This window comes from Cricetulus griseus (genome assembly GCF_003668045.3).
Source record: "Cricetulus griseus strain 17A/GY chromosome 1 unlocalized genomic scaffold, alternate assembly CriGri-PICRH-1.0 chr1_1, whole genome shotgun sequence".
In the NCBI taxonomy this organism is placed as follows: domain Eukaryota; kingdom Metazoa; phylum Chordata; class Mammalia; order Rodentia; family Cricetidae; genus Cricetulus; species Cricetulus griseus.
Window position 1 is genome coordinate 206,445,784 of NW_023276807.1, and position 21,764 is coordinate 206,467,547.

Consider the following 21,764-nt stretch of genomic DNA (forward strand, 5'->3'; position numbering starts at 1 on the left):
TAACAATCTTACTATACTTTGGACTTCAAATGTAGCTCCAAGCTCAGCTGACTTCACAGCTTTGACTATGTTCTTAGTCAGCAGGGCCAGAAAAACAATTTTCTCCCTTAACAGACATAAAAAATTAAGATAAAAGCTCCTCACTCCTTTTTGTTTTTGTGGTTTGTTTGTTTGTTTTGGTTTTTCGAGACAGGGTTTCTCTGTAGCTTTGGAGGCTGTCCTGGAACTAGCTCTTGTAGACCAGACTGGCCTCAAATTCACAGAGATCCACCTGCCTCTGCCTCCCAAGTGCTGGGATTAAAGGCGTGGACCACCACCACCACCACCACCACCACCACCACCACCACCACCACCACCATCACCACCACCATCTGGCTTGTTTTTGGGTTTTCAAGACAGGGTTTCTCTATGTATTCCTGGCTGGCCTATAACTTGCTCTGTAGACCAGGTTGGCCTAGAACTCAGAGATCCCCATCTATGCCTCCCAAATGCTGGGATTAAAGTTGTACAACACCACAGCCCGATCCTCATTCCCTTTTATTACCACATTAGCTGTGTGATTCAACAAAGATGACCTTTGTTCAGCATTTAAAATTAGGTGATTAGAGCAGCAGAGACCCAAAGTTTTTGAAATCTTGTACACACGCCCAAACAGAGACACACATAATTGTAAATATAAATCTCACAAAAAAAGAAATGGGCTCCAAAATAAACACATCAGCAATTGTTAAAAAGGTAAAGAAGCAGTTTTATTTTAAAACAAATACCAATTAAATCAGCAAATAACTTTTATCAATGTAAATTCTTTGTAAATAGAAACTGAACACATGTATCAAATTGTACTTTCATTCACTGGCACAACACACTTCCAAAACAAGCTAATACAAATAAAAATACATGACTGTGTACAACACATGCAAACAGCAAGCCACCATTTTCCAAGACAATCATTTTTTGGCCAACACTTTCCAAGATCATAATTTTTACATAAATATACTGGCAAGTAGAGAAAATCAATGCACACACTTAGCATATACATACTAGACCGAAAGCACCATGTAAATATAACACTGGTGCTTACAGACGCATGAACGAAGTTTGGCCTGAAACAGGGATTATGCAACAATGTTGTGACTATGTGAGCAGTGAGACTGAGATTCACCAAATGCCTATGCTCTAAGCAAAAAAATGAAGAAACCAAACAGGAAGCCACACACCCTACTGCAACCCAGCTTCCTCTAAGGTGAAAATGTGAAGAGAACTCAGGAATGCCAATTACTTCAGCTAGAGTAAAACTGTACGAAAACAGACACGGGCTAGACATGTGAAACAAGCTAAATTCTTTTTGCTTTAAAGGCCCTGCTGCAGACTTGCTGCTCTGATTCATGGCTTTGAGAAGCAAAACTAAAGAAGTTGTTAATGGGTTCAGGTGCTGTGGGGGAATCCACAAAAAATGGTCTGAACTGAACATCTTCATCTCCACCACCTCGGCTTCCAACTGGTGTATGGTCCAAAGGAAACTTTGAGCTGTTCCCTGGGGGAGAAAATCAGGGAAGAATGTAAGAATATCTCCTAATAGCTCTTTAGAAACAAACTAATAGCTGCTAAATAAATATTTTAACAAAATTCAACTATGAGTGGATAAAATAATTATCTTAAGTTCATCTCCTATGATAAGATAAATACAGACCTAACCCAAGACCAAAGACTGTGTCACTCAGCTCCCCCCCAGGACAGAACATACTATGCCTTCTGTGAAAAATCAAACAGACTAGATAAACATCTAACTATTTCTACCAGACCCCTCCTTGGCTTTAATAGATTTCATTCAAGAGGAAAAAGCGGATTGTATCTGCCTAAAAGTAACAGAGGTCAAAAGCTAAGTACAGGGCTAGAGAGCAGCTCAGTGGTTAAGAGCAGTTGCTGCTCTTGCAGCAGACCCAGGCTTGGTTCCTAGCATTCACATCATGGGTCACAACCATCCAGTTCCATGGGATCCAACACCCTCTTATGGCCTCCATGGGCAGCACACAAGTAGTACACATACATAACACACACACACACACACACACACACAGGCAACAAATACACATAAAAAAAGAAATCTTTTTATAATGTACAAAAAGAATATAAGAACAACTACAAGAACAAAAAAATATGTACAACATATTTTTGGAATGACTAAATTATTGTGCAATAATTATTTTATACATTGTGAAGATGTGTCTTTGCCAAGGCTCCTTCTGTTTGGTTTAATAAAGAGCTGAATGACCAATAGATAGGCAGGAAGAGGTTAGGCAGGACTTCTGGGCACAGAGAAAAGAAGAGGAAATGAATCTAGGCACAGGGGAAACACCAGAAGAAACAGGAAGTACAAGATGGAAGAGAGGTAAAAAGCCACAAGGCAAAACATATATATATATATATTTTTTTTGAGACACGGTTTCTCTGTGTAGCTTTGGAGCCTGTCCTGGCACTCGCTCTGTAGACCAGGCTGGCCTCGAACTCAGAGATCTGCCTGCCTCTGCCTCCCAAGTGTTGGGATTTTTAAAGGCCACCAACACCCGACTCCAAAACATAGATTAATATAATTGGGTTAATTTAAGTTATAAGAGTTAGTGGGACAAGCCTAAGGTATTGGCCAAGCTTTCATAATTAATAATAAGCATCCATGTCATTATTTGAGAGCTGATTGTACAGAGAAAGACTTGCTACAGTAAATTGATATTTATAAATATGAAGCAGGCAGAAAACTATTTTTAGACTGGCTCTCACTCTAATACTGACACTAGTTTGTAGGCCAATTGGTCTCAAACTTACAGCAATCCACCTGCCTCAACCTCCTGAGTAAACCTCCTAGGATTAAAGGCATACACCACCATGCCAGGCAGGAGCCTTCCTTATTTATTTGTCTTTTTTCCAGACAGGATCTCACTATGTAGCTTTGGCTGTCCTGGAACTCAGAGATCCATCTGCCCCTACCCCTGCCTCTGCCTCTGCACCTGCCCCTGCACCTGCCCCTGCCCCTGACTTTCATGGGCAGGACTAAAGGCTTGTACCACTAGACCCAGCCACATAGCATTTTGTTTGCCTGTTCTTATCACCTCATTCCCATTCTAGAACATCATTTTCTCTCACTGAACCTTTTCCCTTAGCCTATAATAAATGCCAAAATTTGAGTACCTGGAAAAGTCTATCACAAGAGACTTCAATGATTGTATGCCAATTTATACAATTATATTAATACTGAGGGAAAAACTACTGGGTTCTGTTGCACTGGTGTAATAAAGGGAAGAACTGGGAATGAGTCACCCACCTATCACAATGATCCTGAGTCAGCCTAGGACTTTGAATTACCTGTTGGACAATAATTACATCCTCACTACTTAGAACCATGCCCAAAGGCACATTAAAATATATTTGGGGGCTAGACAGATGGCTCAGAGGTTAAGAGCACTGGCTGCTCTTCCAGAGGTCCTGAGTTCAATTCCCAGCAACCACATGGTGGCTCACAACCATCTGTAATGAGATCTGGTGCCCTCTTCTGGTGTGCAGATATACATGAAAGCAGAATGTTGTATACATAATAAATAAAATCTTTAAAATATATATATGGTAATTATGTGATGATTGAATAAACAATTAAATGATCAAAGGGCAGAAACAAGAACTGTGCAATCTGGGCCAGCAAGGTGGCTCAGTGAGTAAGTGTGCTTGCTACCTACCCTGACAACCCGAGTTCAATCCCCAGGACCCACATGGTGCAAGGAGATTAACGCAAGTTGTCCTCTGACCTATCCATGTGTATTGTGGCACATATATAATGCCACACACACATACCAAGTAAATAAATATAATGAAATAAAAATACATCTTGGGGCCAGGCAGTGGTGGCACACACCTTTAATTCCAGCACTGAGGAGGCAGAGGCAGACAGATTCCCATGAGTTCGAGGCCAGCCTGGTCTACAAGAACTAGTTCCAGGACAGCCTCCAAAGCCACAGAGAAACCCTGTCTCAAAAAACCAAAAAAAGAAAATGGAAAAGAAAAAATATATCTTGGCATGGGAAAGAAACTAAAATGGCCTTGTTGGCAAATGCAGGAGAGCCTGTGCAATTCAAATCACATGAAAACATGAAACAGCAGTACTTAACACTCACTAATGAAAAAGTTATAGCTCACATTAATTAGTACCATTAAATAGCTAGCAGAGTACAACTTGAACATTTGTTTTGAAGAGATCAATTCTGCTCAAATTGAGAATAATTTAAACTAGGCATGGTGGCACACCATGGAAATCAATTCAAGAGGCAGGCATGTGAGTTTGAGGACAGTCTGGTCTACACAGTGAATTCCAGACCCTGTCTCAAAAAAAAAAAAAAGAAAAAAGAAAAAAAAAAAGAAAAAAAAAAAAAAAAAAAAGAAAAAAGAAAAAAAAAGTAAAGATAATTTAAATGTATGCAAATACAACTGAGAGCAATGGTTGTTGAGATTAAGACAAGGAATCCACAGCTTAAACATGGCCTGCCACTCTCAGTGCCTTCTGAGTGTGCAGAACTATGCAGCACAGTATGAAAAACCATAATTTAAAAACTAGGTATTGGGTAACAGATTCCTTCTTACCTAATGGAAAGCCAAAAACACCAGACTGTGCAATGGTAGCTTGTTCCAGGGAACCTTCTTGGCTAGCAATAGTGATATTTCGTAGCCTAAGGCTATCATAAAGGCCTTGGAGCTTTTGATACTGGCGATTGCGCTCCATAAGTTTTTCAGAAATATCACTAAACTTTTTCTTGTACTCTTCTAGAACTTTCTTCATAGAAGTGACCTCTCCTTTCATAGAGGTCAATTCCACATCCTTGCTCTGTATTTGCTGTGTATATATCTTTTCCATCTGTTTCAGATGGCTCTCGGCTTTGCTGAAATTATATTCTTGATAGAGACGCTCCTGGTGTACCTGTCCAAACAAATGAGAAGCAGCACAGTGTTACAGACTCATCCAAGCTTAGCTGGAAAGGATGCTTATACAGGGATGTCCTTATCATAGTATTTAAAGCCAGGTTTAAGATATAATCACGCCAGGCAGTAGTGTTACATGTCTTAAATCCCAGCACTTGGAAGGCAGGGGCAAGCAATATTTGTGAGTTCAAGGCCAGCCTGGTCTACAGAGTGAGTTCCAAGGCTGTAAGGGCTACACAGAGAAACCACTGTCTCAAAAAAAAACATAATCACAACATATAATGCAGTGATTACAGAAAATGGGATGCTCAGAGAATCACAGCGCCAGAATAAGTATGCCTTATCTGCAAGTAATATACATCCTGAAAGTTTTTAAGAAATACAACTGAAGTTGTGTGTGAAGGTTTATGCATGTAGTAGTCACAGACATAGGGAATGCTTACACAGCACTTTACCCACTGGGACATCTCCCCAGCCCCTAAGCACTAACCTGGTATGTCCAGAAGGCCAATGCCCGGGAGCTGATGTCCAATACAATCTCTGGCCGAAGCCCTGCCAGTACCATAGCTTTATATTCCTCTGATGGACTGAGCTCTGTGCGAACAATGTCTAGCTTTCCAGAAAGGGTGCTGTTGCAGGCAGGGCAGATAGCTGGTGAACGACTGAACTCACCACTGCCATGCTGATCACAGAAGATGTGAGAGCAGGCAGTAACCCAAGCATAGCCAGAGAGCTTGAGGCGGCATTTCCGATAGTTGCAAAGCAACATGTCTTCATACAAAGACATGATAATAGTTTCCAGCAGAAGAATCCTAACAAGGAATAAATGAAAAGATAAGTAAGACAAATTGTAATGAATGTGGACTTTTTTAAAAAATGTACTTTTATTTTGACAAAAAGCACATTTTTTTATTTATTAAAATTATATTGATTTCAGCCTCAATGCTGTGGTCTTTCATTATACAAATCTGTGAATTAAGTTATACATACAGATAGTCCCATCTCTTATTGATGTCAAGAATACTGTGCACAATGGCAAATGTTTAGAAACATCACAAAGAAATACAAATTAAATCTGCCCCATTTTCCAACACCAGAACACAAAGCATTCTATTAAGGCCAGGCATGATGATGGTCATGAAAGCCTAATAGAATTTCAGAGGTAGAAGTAGGCAGATCTTTTTAAGTTCAAGGTCAGCCTGATCTATACAGTGATTTCTAGGACAGTCAGGGCTAGTATATCTCATATGTGGCAAAAATGAGGCTGCACATAACTGCAGTAAAAATTATAAGTGACACTCAAGTTTTGTTTTGTTTTGTTTTTTAAGATTTATTTGTTTATTATGTATACAGTGTACTGTCTGCATGTCTGCCTGCAGGCCAGAAGAGGGCACCAGATCTCATTACAGATGGTTGTGAGCCACCATGTGGTTGCTGGGAATTAAACTCAAGACTCCTGGAAAAGCAGTCAATGCTCTTAACCTCTGAGCCATCTCTCCAGTCCCTCAAGTTTTTTTTTTTTTTAATACATCTTGAGTTCTCATATTCCTTAACCGAACTGCTTTGATTTTAAAAGACTAGCTACATGACAAAATTAGATATGAACTATTGAACTATGCTAATTCATCTATGATGAAGCCTGAAAATCTACATTAGAATGCTTGTTTAAATTTGTTTGTTTGTTTGATTTTTGAGACAGGGTTTCTCTGTAGCTTTGGAGCCTGTCCTGACACTCACTCTGTAGACCAGGCTGGCCTGACACTCACAGAGATCCACCTGCTTCTGCCTCCCGAGTGCTGGGATGTTTAAGTTTTATTATCAGTTAAATAATACATCTATCAATATGGCGATAGTTTAACACATTTACAACTGATTCTCTAGACTGTTACTTTTCAGTAGTGTCCACTATAGAAAGCAATAGCATCAACAGTCATCTATTGAATAATAGTGCTGAATCAATTAATTATACACCAAGGAAAAGGGAGCACATTCAACATACAACTTAAACACGTTCCTTAACAGTGTTATGGGCCACACCTGTAATCCCAGCACTAGGAGGCTGAGGTAGACCTTTCCTTCCTTGTTGGAGGCCAGCCTGGGCTACACAGCAAACTCCTGTCTCAAAAAACAAAACATATTCCCTATGCTGGGATGCCTCGCCCTGCCTTGAAGCAGGAGGAGGAGCACGGTCCTCCCTCAACTTGATATGTCAGGCTTTGTTGACTCCCATAGGAGCCCTGCCCCTTTCTGAACAGAGGAAGGGTGGGGGGGCTGGACGGGAGTGGAGAGCAGAGGGAACAGGAAGAGAGAGGGAGAGGAAACTGGTTGGGGTGTAAAATAAATGAAACTATTTTAAAAGAGAGAGAGGGAAGGAGGGAGAGAGGGAGGGAGGGAGGGAGGGACGGACGGACGGACGGGGGGGAGGGAGAGAGAGAGAGAGAGAGAAGAGCAAGCCAGGTGTTGGTGGCTCACGCCTTTAATACCAGCACTGGGGAGGCAGAGGTAGGTAGAGCTCTGTGAGTTCGAGGCCAGCAACCCTGTCTCAGAAACCAAAAAATAAATAACCATAATGTTCTACTAACAGGGATCAATGGATACGCTGAGAGACACCTTCATCTCAAATGTCACACCTGCACAACCTACCACCTGTGAGATAGCCGCTAGAAGATCAGTCATCCTTGGCCCAAGGCCACATCCTTGGATTCGGTGACTCTGAGGCCACTATGGGCTACAACGAGACCGTCTTCAAACGAATATACAGACGTCCTTGCCGAGTTTCCAGACACAGTTCACCTGACAGCCAGAGGCCAATTTCACTTTACCTCCCCCCAGAGAAATGCACCCCGTCCTCGCTGGGGGTGAAGGAGCAGCCAACTCCACATGGTCACAAGGCAGGCGGGAAAGTCATACAAGATGACGGCCAAGTTCTTCAGAACAAGTCCCACACAGTTTTCACTTAATTTTCACAGAGGAAACGACAGACAAAATACCTGCAGCAAGGAAAGCTAAAGGTGCCGGCCTTCCACGAAGTGGGACACGCAGGATTCGCGCGTGGCCCAGCTGTCAGGGCGCATGCGTGGTGACCGCAGGGCCTGCTGGGTAGCACGAGGCAGGCTGCCGGGTAGCACCGGGTCTGGTTGCTGAGGTAATCCGCCAGATGCTTCGCCTCCCGCCTCTACAGGTCAGTCAGTATGCATTTAGTGAAGTAACTACTTTAAGTCTGTATTACAGATATTCGCAAAGTGCTTAAAAGAAAGCGATAGACCGGGCGGTGGTTGCGTAAGCCTTTAATCCCAGCCCGCGGATCTCTGAGCTCGAGGCCAGCCTGGTCTATTGTGCGAGAAAACTTGTCTCAAAAAAGTAAAAAAAGAGGAAGAAGCGACAGGATCAAGTGCCATACTTTTTTGTGAGATTTATCTTTAGCCAAGTGTGGCAATGCATTTCTCTAATCCCAGCACCGGAGAGAAAGACTGAGCATTGAGTTCCAGGCCAGCCAAGACCACGTAGTGAGACCGTTTCTCAAATATATATATTATTATTATTATTATTATTATTATTATTATTATTAATACCTATGTGCCACATATGTCCTTGTAGTCAATAGAGTGTGTTGGATGCCCTGGAGCTGGAGTTAACAGACAGTTGACTTGTCGATGCTGAGAAAGACAGTGTCCTCTAGGTCAGCAACTATTGCTCCAGTCCCAGGAGTCGTAATTGAGATATCTTTGCTGGTAGTATTCAAGTAGTTAAGTGGATTATCTTGTCTGTTTTCAAGATTTATGTAATTTATGTATATAGGTATTGTCTGCATGTACATCTGCACAGCAGAAGAGGGCATAGAATCCCATGAAACTAGTTGTGACCCACCAAGTGGTGCTGGGTATTGAACTCAGGACCTCAGGAAGAGCAGCAGCAGCAGCCTACACCCTTAACTGCTGAGCCAGCTCTCCAGTTCCTAAATACTGCTGTCACTTTGCCCATCAGAGGTTACCTATATATAGCAACTGTGGTTTTTCTGCTTGTCAATGTTTTTTTCCAGCTGAAAATTAAAATTAAGCTGGAAAGAGAGCTAGAAGGTCCCAGCACTCAGAAGGCAGAGGCAGGCAGATCTCTGAGTTTGAGGCCAGCCTGGTCTACAAAGCAAGTTCCAGGACAGGTCCCAAAGCTACACAGAGAAACCCTGTCTTGAAGAACAAGCAAACAAAAAAGTAGTTCAGGTGCAAACCTTAATGCCATTCTCTTGCATCCACCTCCTCAGAAGAGCTGACCCTGTTATGAACTAATTATATCAGCACAATGGACACCAACCAATGGTCTTTCCCAGTATCCAATCTTTCTTGTTTTTGAGATAGGCTTCATGTTTCCTACAATGGCAGTGGTGTTGAGCTCACTGTGTAGCAAAGGATGACCTTGAACTTCTGAACTTTTACTAAATGCTAGGATCAGGGGAGTGTGTGCTAGAGATATTAAACCTGGTTTTCATGTTAGGCAAACAGCTAAGCTACAGCCATTAAACCTTATCCCTTCAATTACTTTAACAGCTCTAACATTTGTTTTTCCCCTAGCAACTTAATCCTACTGGTACAAGTTAACCAGGGGAAAGTGGAAATGTAAGGATAAGTAAATATTAAGTTTGTAGGACGAAATAAAAGATGAGAATTTAGGCAACCTCAAACTACAGCAGGCTTTATTCAAAGACAAAAGGTATGGCTGACATCTCTAGTTCTGGCACAGGACCCAGTCACTCAATGACCAGAATGACCCATGCTTGAAAATGGGTTTCTGTAGCTAAGGACAGAGAATGGAGAAGTTGTTTTCCTTAGACAAGCTGGTTCACTGGGTGTCTGGGGTTGAGGTCAGCTGCTTTACTACTGCACTTGAAACTTAACTTCTACTTCCTGGAACTGTTTGGGGAGCAGAGTTCCTTTAAGGAGGGCTGTGGGTAAACCATACATTACCTACCATGTTTAAGATAGTTGAGCCTTTTGAGTGTATCTAGTTTTAACTGTCCCAAACATAGATCACAAGTAAAATACAATCTCATTTGAATTTAAGAGCAAAAACACTCAATTTTCACAATACTTACTTTGTAAACTTACTTCCATGTTACTCTTATGTTATAAGAGATGTAGCCAAGTAATACATATGCTGCCTTTATTTCCCAACAGGCAAATACTAAAACATACCAATTTACTCTCCTAATAGACATTGACTCTAGGCTTCTTTAAAGTTAAAAAACTACTCATCTAGACTAAGCCTCTGTGCATGTCTCCTTGACTAAACCTGTCAAAAATTCCTATAGAATACCCAGCTGTGTTAACATAAAATTCCCAAGTAAACTATATGCTCCCCGTGACATGAGAACTCATTGCTAGATCAGGAATTGCTTTGTGTTCTTGTTCATCTAATTCCAAGTTGATTATTCTGTTGAGTAAGCTTTCACACTGAAGATTTTAAGCTGCTTTGAAATGTATTTAATTGGACCAGGTGGTGGCATCACATCCCTTTAATTTCAGCATTTGGTGGATGGGGGGCACAGAGGCAGGGAAATCCAATCTCCAGGCCAGCTGGACCTACAGAGTGAGTTCCAGGACAACCAGGCCTGTTAGAGAAACCATGTCTTTGAAAAAGGAAGGAGAGATGGATTAGTTGCAGTAAAACTAAGGTTGCAGGAGCTGGGTTTGATTTCCAGCACCCACATGGCAGCTCACAACTGAACTGAACTGTTAACTCCAGTTCAGTTCCATGGACTCTTATGCCCTCTTCTAAACTCCAACAGGAATGTAAATGGTAAATAGACATACATTCAAGTGAAAACACACAGAAATTAAATTTGAACAAATTTATTAATTACTTGGGAAAACAACAAACCATTTAAAATCTAAACATGAGTGTTTCAGTAACTCCAAGGATCAATCACTATAGTCCTGTGGAATGATACAATAAAAAGTTCTCTATAGCTATGGCCCTGGGTTTTGAACTCTTCACCCTACAGTCACCTCCTGCTTTAAAATTTGTTTGTCTGGGTAAAGTTCAGAAAACAGTAGGGGGACAGACTTCTGGTCCTCAAGAAGCCCTGAGAAGGCAAGCAATATGATGGAGTGCTTAGGCTCTCTATGAGGAGCCAAATTTACCTGCAACCAAATTATGAAGCATTAGAACAGACACTCTGGCTTAAATGGTCTTACACATGATCAACAAGTTAGTGCCAAAACAAGATTAACCCACTAAGAAAACATTACTCAATTATATACTCATTGAATACTGTGCCTAATTTTAGAACTAAATTGGGCTTCAGGAGCCAATGGCAGAGGCAATGAGTAGGCCACCTGGCAGATACAGAATTTAACTTTATGCGTATGGGTGTTTTGCCTACATGTCTACACATGTTTGCCCCATACTGCCCCACTCCCACCAATCCACGCCTCAGTTTCTGTTCAGAAAAAGCACAGGCCTCCCATGTATATCAAGTTGCAGTAAAACTAAGGACCTGCCCTTGTATTATGGCTTTGCAAGGCAACCCAGTATAGGGTCCCAAAAGCCAGTAAAGAATCAGAGGCATCCCCTGCTCCCACACTACACAACTGTCCCATATGTAGAGGGCCTAAGTTCAGACTCTGTGAGCTCCATGAAACAGGTTAGATAATTCTGTGGGTTTTCTTATGGATGTCCTTGACCCCCTTGATGGGAGGAAGGATTCCGTTCTTCAGCAGGATTCCGCAAACTCAGTGGGTCTTGGCGTCTGTTTCCATCAGTTGCTGAAGGAAGCCTCTCTGATGACAGTTGGGTCTAGGCACCAATCTGTAAGTATAGCAGAATATCACTAGGCATTACATTGCTGGCCACTCCTACAATCTGTCACCCTTACCCCAGCACAATCTCCTAAGCAGAACAGACTGTAGGTGGAAGGTTATATGGCTGGGTTGGTATTGGTAGTCTTGCTTGGTCATAGGAGGTGGCCAGTTTAAGCTACAGCTGGAGTCACCCTTTTAGATTCCTGGGAGTTTTCCTTGTACTAGGTTTCTTCCTGACATGTCTCCCCCACTTTTCTAGTGGGTTCTTTGAATACTCTCCCTCACCTCCCTACCTCCACCTGATCTACCATGTTTCCATCCCAACTCACCTCAGTCCACCTACAAAAATCTATTTCCTTTTCCCCCGGGAGATCCACATGTCCCCAGTGAGCCCTCCTTGTTACTTAGCCTAAGTCTGAAGTATAGCTTAGTTATCCTTTACAGCTAATATCCACTTGTCTTATACTATTATTCTCATCTAAGATATAACCATGAGGAAACTTGCCAAGGTTATATAACTTGTTAAGTGATAGAACCTTAAACCCAGTCCAACTAGAAGCCTACTATGTATACTAAATAGAACCACTATACAATTATTTTGACTTTGACTATTGATCAAATTACAAAGCAATATTTAGATTCTGTCAAAATCTCATCCTCAAGCCTGACCATAAAAGGATGCAGACATTATTGTACAACCATGATTTACAGAATGAAAGTCCAGACCAGAAATGTGTTATCAATCTGGTGTTCTCTCCTAAACTGTAAATATTTGTACTTCTTGAATTCCATCCTTAGTTTGGGGGGGTGGTAATTGTTCATAGCTGTTATGTACTCCTAAATGATTTCTCATAGAAACATGTATAGAAGGGTCAAGTAAGAAATATATGGCCCATAACCTGTTTGCAATGCAAACATTCAATAAATATAGATGTATAAAAAAAACTGCATAGTATTGAGCCAGGTGTTGGTGGCACATCTTTAATCGAAGCACTCGGGAGACAGAGGCAGGCGGATCTCTGTGAGTTTGAGGCCAGCCTGGTCTACAATCAAGTTCCAGGACAGGCACCAAAGCATCCAAAGCAGTACAGAGAAACCCCGTCTCTAAAAACAAACAAAAAAACCTGCATAGTATTGAACAAGTAATCATATAAAGACTGAAAAGTGATGAGTTTAAAACTGTCAGACTTAACTAGAGAAATGGCACATCTGAAGAGCAGTGACTGCTCTTCCAAAGAACCCAAGTTCAATTCCCAGCACCCACAGGGTGGCTCACACCCCTTTTAACTCCAGTTACAGGGGACTCAAGGTCCTTTTCTGGCCTCTATGGGCACTGTATGTACCCATATACCAATATGCATAGAATATAAAACTTTTAAACTGTCAATCTCATTAGTTATCAGAATACCAGCTACCAGTACTTCTCTTTTTGTAGTGTTTAATTAATGTTGATACTGTCAAATTTTTTACATTATGAATTCCCTGGGAGGGAAGGGCTAAAGCCAAGTAAGAAATGTTTACCAAGCTGATAAACATTTAAGTGTTTGCCCTAACTTTAGTCTGCTCAGCACATGTGTTTAATCAGTGTGATCAGCTGAAACACGGACTTGACATGTACTTCATCATAGCAAACTGTAAATGACTGAGGAAGGGCAAACTACTGATACTGTTCTTCAGCCAGGAAACCCAACTAATCCAGCCTCTAGTAACACTAGATCCCTTACCTTTCTTGGTAAAGGTGATTATAATATTCTCCTCTCAACTAAATCCAGCTTTTTAATCTAGGAATCCAAATTGAAATATCAGAACTACTTAGCATCATCTCTGGAAAACAAAAATATACAAAGGTCATATTACACTTAACATAAATCATACCAACATGCTCCAAATACTCAGTTGTGAAGAAAAGTAGACTGTTCATTTTCCATCTGACTCACTATTCAATACAACTTAAAGCCAGCTGTGGCACACATCTGCCATCAAAGCAAGTAGATGGAATATTTAAACCAAACTTTTGGCCACACACTAAGTTGAAGGTCAGCTTGAGCTGCAAAGGCTCTGCAAAATATAAATTTGCAAACAAAACCCTAAGTCAGCATCAATTTGGGAGAAGACCTCCACACAAACTCAGAATTTTAAGAATTAAGATGGGAGGGGGGAAAGGAGGCTGGGAATCAAACAAACAAACAGTTAAGATGGGGCCAGAGACACCCAAGTTAGTAGCTCTTGCTGCCCTTCCAAAAGACCTGAGTTCTGCTCCCACTGCTCACACCAGGCAGCTCACAGCAGTCTGTACTCCAGCTCCAGTGAGAGCAACTCTTCTGGCAGCACACTCATAGGTACCCACATGTTCACATAATTAAAATAAGTATTTTCTAATTTAGATAAAAGTCACACTAAGTAACCAATCTTTGAAAGGAAAAAAATAGTATGGGGAAAAAAAGCCAATTCATACAGTTTTAAAAGAAAAAAAGTAATCCAAAATAATTTTCAAATTGAGCCAATACTGATTGAATTTAACAACTTCCCGACATAGAAAAAACATTTGGAGCCCCTGTTGACCACAAGATGGCAGTGTAAGGCTTCAATGAAAATAAAGTTCATTTACCACAAATACTTCCCGACACTTTTCTATTCTTCACCTAATTATGAGCTAGAAATTTTCCATATTATATGCAATTAACATTAAACTCACGGTTTAATGAGTAGGCTAGTGATAGACAACAAAAAAAGCACTAGGGTGCAGAGCAAAACTAAAAAGAGTAACTCTCCATGTGTGGTATCTCAGTGCAACCCAGCATTCAGAGGTCGAGGGAGAATTTCTAGATTCCAGACCAGTTTGACCCAGTCAGACCAAACAAAAAGAATCCCTTATGAAGGAAGGCTTCTGCACATGAAGGTATGTACGTCTTAGGTAGGTATTAACAGGCTCCAAAGCTACAGAGAAAATTTAAAAAAGAAAGAAAAAGAAAAAAAGGAAAAAAAAAAAACACCAAAAAAACCAGCATGTGTAAAAGTATACAGTCACAGACTCAAACAGCGATGGAATCTGGAGGAAAGAACTAATGCAAAGGCCATGGAGGTAAGCTGCTTACTGGTTTGCCTCCCCTCAGCCTGCTTACAGAATCTAGGACCACCATCCCAGGGTTGGCACCACCTACTATGTATGGGCTGGGCCCTCCTACATTGATCACTAATTGAGAAAATACCTTCCGGCTGAATCTCATGGAGGCATTTCCTCAACTGAGGTTCCTTCCTCTCTGATAATTCTAGCTTATTTCAAGTAGACACATAAGCCAACCAGTACAGGTATGAACCTGTAATACCAGCCTGAGGTCAGAAGTTCAGCAAGTTTAAAACAAGCTTGAATAATTTAACAAGACCCTGCTTCAAAATAAATTTTTATATATAGGGCTAGAAAGAGTTACTGCTCAGTCAGTACCCAGCACCATGAGAAGGGGCAGGGAAACAGCATATATGTACAATGCAGAAATTCTGGGTCAGAATGAGTACCTACCTGCCTTTATAGTTCCATCAGCCTTTAAGCCTCCCTCTTGAGAATGTCCAAATGCAAGGCCATTTTATAGATATTCTGGAGTTTTCACAGGACATCTGAGCTGGCACACAGAGTGCTACAGTCCCAGCACTTTCCTGGACACATTTCATCTTCAACCTGAAACCTGAGAACAGGAGAAAGTAAACACCGAGGTGATGAGGCACAGCCATCAGCACAGACTATCAGCTGCTGAAACAAGAGAACACTGGCAGAATAAATACACTGGGATTATATATGACCAGCCATGTGGCTCATTACTAGCTCACCCCTCCCCACCCGGCCCATGACCGGCAAGATGAACAGTACCTGAAAACTGTGGCTCAAGACAGCAGGAAGAAATAACTTGAAATCAGAATGCAAGAGGTGGTAAAACTTTCCCTGCTGTTAACTTGCTATTTTCCTACCCTAGGGTTTATAATATACTTTCTATAGATTGCCTTTTTTCTAAGTACAATGGTTTGTGTTTTTAGAAAAAAACGCAAGTAAGGTTTAGAGAAATGGCTAGGTAAGCTTGATGGTTAAAGATAATTATTTATTCCCCAGCTTTATTAGGGTGTAATAGACAAATACAAACTGCATAGTTTAATGGGCAGTGTTTTGATAAGAGGCATCCATTACCGCTTACCCTTTCTATGGAGGAAGATGTGTCAAACACACTTAATATCTACTGTTAACAATTTGAGGACATGCTGAACTTCCTCCCCTGTTTCAAAGGTAATCTATAGAAAGTAGTTCAACTTTCTAGATTCTACACATAACATCGCCCTCGTTCTATTTCAAGTAGTATACACCTTAACCTGTAAATTAAGTGTCTATTTTAGCCATTGTGAATGATGCAGTCAATGAACAATGGAAGTTTTCTTTGTACATTCCATAATATAATGTTTTTTTGTTTTGTCTTCTTCCTTAGATAATGGCATCGAGGAGCCCATACTAGCCTTGAATTTACTGGAGAGCCAATGGTGATCTTAAACACCTTTATGGAATTTTTTGTTGTTTGTTTGGTTTCTCGAGACAGGGTTTCCCTGTAGCTTTGGAGCCTGTCCTGGAACTAGCTTTTGTAGACCAGGCTGGTCTCGAACTCAGAGATCCGCCTGCCTCTGCCTCCTAAGTGCTGGGATTAAAGGCGTGTGCCACCAATGCCCAGTTTTGTGTTGGTTTTTAAGACAAGTCTAGCTTTTCTTAGACCACCCTGGCCTTAAGAGACCTGAAAATACTGTGATTAAAGGCATGGGCAAACCTTGAACTTCTAATTCTCTCAATCCACATCTATAGTGTAAGATTCAGACACTGTGCCATTGTGGAGACAAACCCAAGCTAGGCAAGCATTCTAGAAACTGAACTATGTGCCCTGCAGAGTTCAAAAGGGGACACCAGATCCCCTGGAACGGACGTTACTAAGGGCTGGGAAATAAATGTAGGTCTTCCTTTTCAGGACGTGCTCTTAACTGCTGAGTCATCTCTCCAGGCCTCAAACAACTAGAATCCTTTTACATAATACTAAAGCCCAACCAAATCTAATGCCACACATGCCAGCTGACTTATCTACAGTTACTCATTTGGAGGAAAATGATAAGACTATAAGCTATTTAAGTAACTACCAAGGGAAAACTAAGTATGACATGAGCATATACTAGAATGTGACAACACATGTGGATGTCTACATTTAGAAAAAAGTACAGGGTATAGTTAGTTATGTGCAGAAAGGAAGGGTACACATACTTTACTTCGTGTGCATCCCACATCCTAAGTCACACAAGTCCTAGGGAGACGTAAGAAACTTCACTGTGCACTCTGAACCTATTCAGTCCCCAGCACTCACATGGTTGGTGTCTCAAAACTACCAGTAACTACAGTTCCAGGAGATCCAGTGTCCTCTCCTTGACTGAGGCAGTAGGCACACATACATACATGCATCATGCATGTAATCATGGATTTAAAGACAAATGAAGTATAAAGACATCAGAGTCATCAATGCCTATCGGTACATTAGCTAGGTTAGGATTTCTCTTTCTCACATTTCCTGCCTATAATAATAACCCATGGGCCAGTTGTGATGCCGCACACCTTAGATCCCAGCACCCAGGAAAGTTATAGTGGATCTCAGTGAGTTGAGGTTTACATAGCAACATAGCAAGTTCCAGGAAAGTAAGAGACACGTGAGACCCTGTCTCAAAAATTTAAAACTAAGCAAGGATGCTGAGATGGATGCTTACCCCTCTTTCAAAGGACCTAAGTTCAATTCCCAGCACCCAGGTAGAGCAGCTCGGGTACTAAAACCCCCTTGTGTCTCAGAGAATACCTGCATACTTACTGTCTGCATATACCCCCCACATGTCCGTACATAATTTAAAAACAAATCCTTAAAAAGGCATGACCGCTGGGCAGTGGTGTGGCACGTCTTTAATCCCAGCACTCCGGAGGAGGAAGGCAGGCGGATCTTTATGAGTTCAAACTAGTATCAAAACAAACAAACAAAAAAAAAGCGAGTCTGCCGAGACCACACTCGGGGTCATTAGGGAAAAAAAAAAAAAAAAACTTTTCATGAGAAAAAATATCCACAATATGTATTGTAAACTCACATCTTACCTTTACAAGGTAGTTACCATTTACTACACACCAATTAAAGCTGAACTTTGTTCGCTCTTCAAAAAAGGATGCCCAGAATGGCTCACACTATCCTCCAATGTCACCAGAGCAGTAGCATGCACTAAATTGAGATCCCTGGTCCTTCTCAATGCGTCTACGGCTCTTTACACGGTGAGCCCTAATATGGCTAATTAAATCGCCTGTTCTCGGAGTTTGTCATCTAGTCTCATTTGCTCTGAGCAAAATGTAGTATTTGCTCAGATGAGCAAATACTACATACAGCAAACACTTCAAAAAGGTTTCTCAAATCCAAGGTCGTGGCTTCCACAGACATTCATCAGAAAACTAAAACACCGACTGAACTCACCTTCCCGGGATCGCCCGAGCAGATTAGCGAAACAGCGCCAGGATTAATAACGGTGCCTACCTAGCAAGCAAAAAACAAAGCCGAGGATTTTCCGAGAATCAGGCACTCCGTGCACGCGGCAAAATCTATTTCTGGGTCACCAGGTCTCGGGACGCAGGGCTGCCAAGGCCCACGTGGAGACAAGCCAGGTAGTCCACCTTGCTACCGGCCGGTAACCTCCCAAAACAGAAATGAGTCTCCTTTGAACTCACAGACTTCAGCGCCGACCTGAAATAAAAGCCTGGCCCTTGGGTAGACCGCTCAAAAGAAAGAGAACTTGAAAACCAGAGACCCAAACTGCTAGCGTACTCACCAGCCCACCAGAGAGGAGAGGTAGAGGAAGGAGAAGGAGGGGAAGCGACCTAAGTAAAGTGCCTCCGAGTTTGATTGGCTGAGTTCAAGGAGCCTCCCCTCCATGACCTTAAAGGGTGCAGACGACCTGCAACTTAACTCTCTGTTTTAAGATTGAACACCACCAAATTTCTTTCTTGATGAGAGAGAGCACAAAACACAAGCAAACACAGGATAACTGAAGGGATTCAGGCATGTCCTTGTTCCCTTCTATTCCAATTTCCACCCTGAGCTAACCTCCTGTCCTGTGCGACCTCCAAGGTCCAATTATAAACAGTTCACAACCATCCAAGTTAGAAGCTGCATTCAAGTTAACCTTCAAGCTAACAAACAATAATTAACATTTATTAACGGGTAGTTTAGTGTTTATGCTTTAAAGTAAAATTTGAATTCTTGTACACATCTAAGCCTCCATTCCCTCGACTTAAAATTATTGTGGAAAGCCAAGGGGAGAATTAGCGGAAACACAGGTTGCCTTTGAAATTAGGTTTGCCCTTGATGAAAGCTTTATTTACATGCCATTTTATATTGCAACCGGATACTGTCATTCAGACAAAACAGCAGGCTACAAAAGGGGAAAAGGTCAATTACACATCCAATTAAGGATTAATATCCTAAATACACTAAAAATTAGACATAAAAAATTAAAAATGAAGTACAGTTGAGCAGTGGTGGGGCACGCCTTTAATCCCAGCATTGAGGAGGCAGAGGCAGGCAGATCTCTGTCGGTTCGAGGCCAGCCTGGTCTACAGATCGAGTCCAGTTCCAGGACAGGCTCCAAAGCTTCAAAGAAACCTTGGGGGGAGGGGCATGGAGTACAAACCTAAACAAAAAATTCCCAAAAGAAGAAACAGAGCCAGGCATTGGTGGTACACGCCCTTAATCCCAGTACTTCGCAGGCAGAAGCAGGAGGATCTCTGAGCTCAAGGCTATCTGGGTCTAAGCTTGAGTTCCAGGACAGGTTCCAAGCTACAGAGAAACCCTGTCTGCAGGGGGAGGGGGGATGCTGATGAAACACAAATGGCTAAAAATCACCTTTTAAACAAATTCAACATCGGGCGTTGGTGGCACACGCCTTTAATCCCAGCACTTGGGAGGCAGAGACAGATGGATCTCTGTGAGTTCGAGGCCAGCCTGCTCTCCAGAGCGAGTGCCTGGATAGGCTCCAAAGCTACACAGAGAAACCCTATCTCGAAAAACCAAAAAAAAAAAAAAAGTTCAACGTCACTAGTCATCAAGGAAATGCAAATCGAAATTTCTTTGCTATTTCATCTTACCCAGTCAGAATCAGCCAAGATAAATAAAACAAATGACAGTTCATACTAGTAGCAAGGATGTGGGGAAAGGAGAAGACTCATCTGGGAGGAAATCAGTGTAGTGTTTCCTCAGGAAGTAGAAGCTGGGAACAGTTCTACTTCAAGATCCAGCAATACCACTCTTGGGCATATACACAAAGGATGCTTCATCCTACTACAGAGACACTTGCTCAACCATTGTTCATAATAGCCAGGAATTAGAAACAACATAGATGTCTTTCAACAGATGAATGGATTGGGGGTGGGAGTGAAAGATTTTAGTTTGCTGAGAGAAAAAGTTTTGAAAGACTTTAGTTCACAGAGAAAAGTTTCCCACAGGCCTTGGCCCATTACAAGGATGTGCCCAACCCCGGGCACATCCTATGGTTTAGACGGGGCAATTGCCAAGACAACCCTCTTTGGGTCACACCTGGCTGGCCAACAGACAATCAAGGACTTTCCAGGGTACGTTAAAGCAGGTCACACCTGGGTGACCACTCTAACATGAGATCATACTTTGTAATCAGTCACTTTGTGCCCCTTGCCTGTACGCTGATCTGCAGTTTTTTCCTATATAAGGAGCTTGCACCCCATGCTGGAGTGTGCTGCTTTCCTGGTATTGCTGACACCCGAATGCACATTCGTTCAATAAACCCTCTTGCTTTTGCAGCTCTTGGTCTGGTTTCTGAGTCTTGGGGGCTCCTCGGGACCCTGAGGCCCTTAGGGGTCTGGGGGTCTTTCAGGAGGTGATCATATACAATGGAATATTATTCACCTGTTAAAAGGGGGGGATTACTAGCCAAGTATGGTGGCACATACCTTTAATCCCAGTACTCGGGAAGAAGAGGCAGGTGGATCCCTGAGTTTCAGGCCTAGTCTACAGAGAGAGTTCCAGGAAAAACCAGGACTGCACAGAGAAATCCTAGGAAGAGAAGGAGGAGGAAAAATAATTATGAAATTCACAGGTAAATGGATGGAATTAGGAAAAGAAAATCATCCGAAGTGAAGTAACCCAGACCTTAAAAAAAAATGTAATATATTATCAGTACTGCTAAATTAATCCAATTTATATATTTTAAAATTGCTTTGACTTCTAAATTGAAAAATAAAAACAGGTTATTTGGGAAAAGAAAAAAAATGTAATATGTCTTCTCTTATGTTAGCCTTTGTAGCACAGGCTGGCCTCAAATTCAGGGATCCACCAGTTTCTTCTTCCCCTGTCTCTGCCTTCAGAGTGCTGGGGTTAAAGTCGTGTGCCACCACCCAGCATGGATGTTAGCTTTTTTGTTTGTTTGTTTTTTCAAGACAAGGTTTCTCTGTGTAGCTTTGGAGCCTATCCTGGCACTCGCTCTGGAGACCAGGCTGGCTTCGAACTCACAGAGATCCGCCTGCCTCTGCCTCCCGAGTGCTGGGATTAAAGGCGTGCGCCACCAACACCCGGCCTGGATGTTAGCTTTTGAGCTTTCAATAGGCATGCTACAATCCATATAACTACAGAAGTTAGGTTTGGAGTAAGGGACTCGGGGGGGGGGTAGAATATACAGCTAAACAAAAGGATTTAATGGGAAGGGGGAATGGAAGAGAGAGGTAAAGAAGGGAATACAAGTAACTAAGGGACATATGGAAACCTACTACTGTAGACACTTCTTAAAATATGTACATGTAGGAAAGAAATCTAAGTGGAGCTGCCAATCATCATCCTGGGGCCTACTGGTGGGAAACAAAAGCCTGCAGAGCACTTGTTTTAAGGTGCCAAGCTTTAGTCTCAAGCCAGGAGGGTGAGTAAGAAGCTGGCCATTCTTGGAAATTTGTCA

At 41.9% G+C, this 21,764-nt stretch overlaps 1 protein-coding gene, 1 long non-coding RNA gene and 1 other non-coding gene across 3 annotated transcripts; all 3 read right to left on the reverse strand.

Annotated features, from left to right (window-relative positions):
• Positions 1-1,334: 1,334 nt before the first annotated feature.
• On the reverse strand, positions 1,335-5,746 carry Ccnb1ip1 (cyclin B1 interacting protein 1). The gene is made up of 3 exons (XM_027386489.1): positions 5,450-5,746; positions 4,624-4,957; positions 1,335-1,534 (listed from the first exon to the last, which is right to left on the reverse strand). The coding sequence occupies exons 1-3, from the start codon at positions 5,744-5,746 to the stop codon at positions 1,335-1,337; spliced, it is 831 nt and encodes a 276-aa protein (XP_027242290.1).
• A 5,040-nt stretch (positions 5,747-10,786) lies between these two features.
• LOC103159969 lies at positions 10,787-20,831 on the reverse strand. Its single transcript, XR_004772413.1, has 4 exons — positions 20,770-20,831; positions 15,271-15,433; positions 13,478-13,577; positions 10,787-11,760 (listed from the first exon to the last, which is right to left on the reverse strand). It is a non-coding gene; the product is annotated as an uncharacterized LOC103159969 (long non-coding RNA).
• On the reverse strand, positions 13,311-13,387 carry LOC113832210. Its single transcript, XR_003479404.1, has one exon. It is a non-coding gene; the product is annotated as a small nucleolar RNA SNORD126 (small nucleolar RNA).
• Positions 20,832-21,764: the final 933 nt, after the last annotated feature.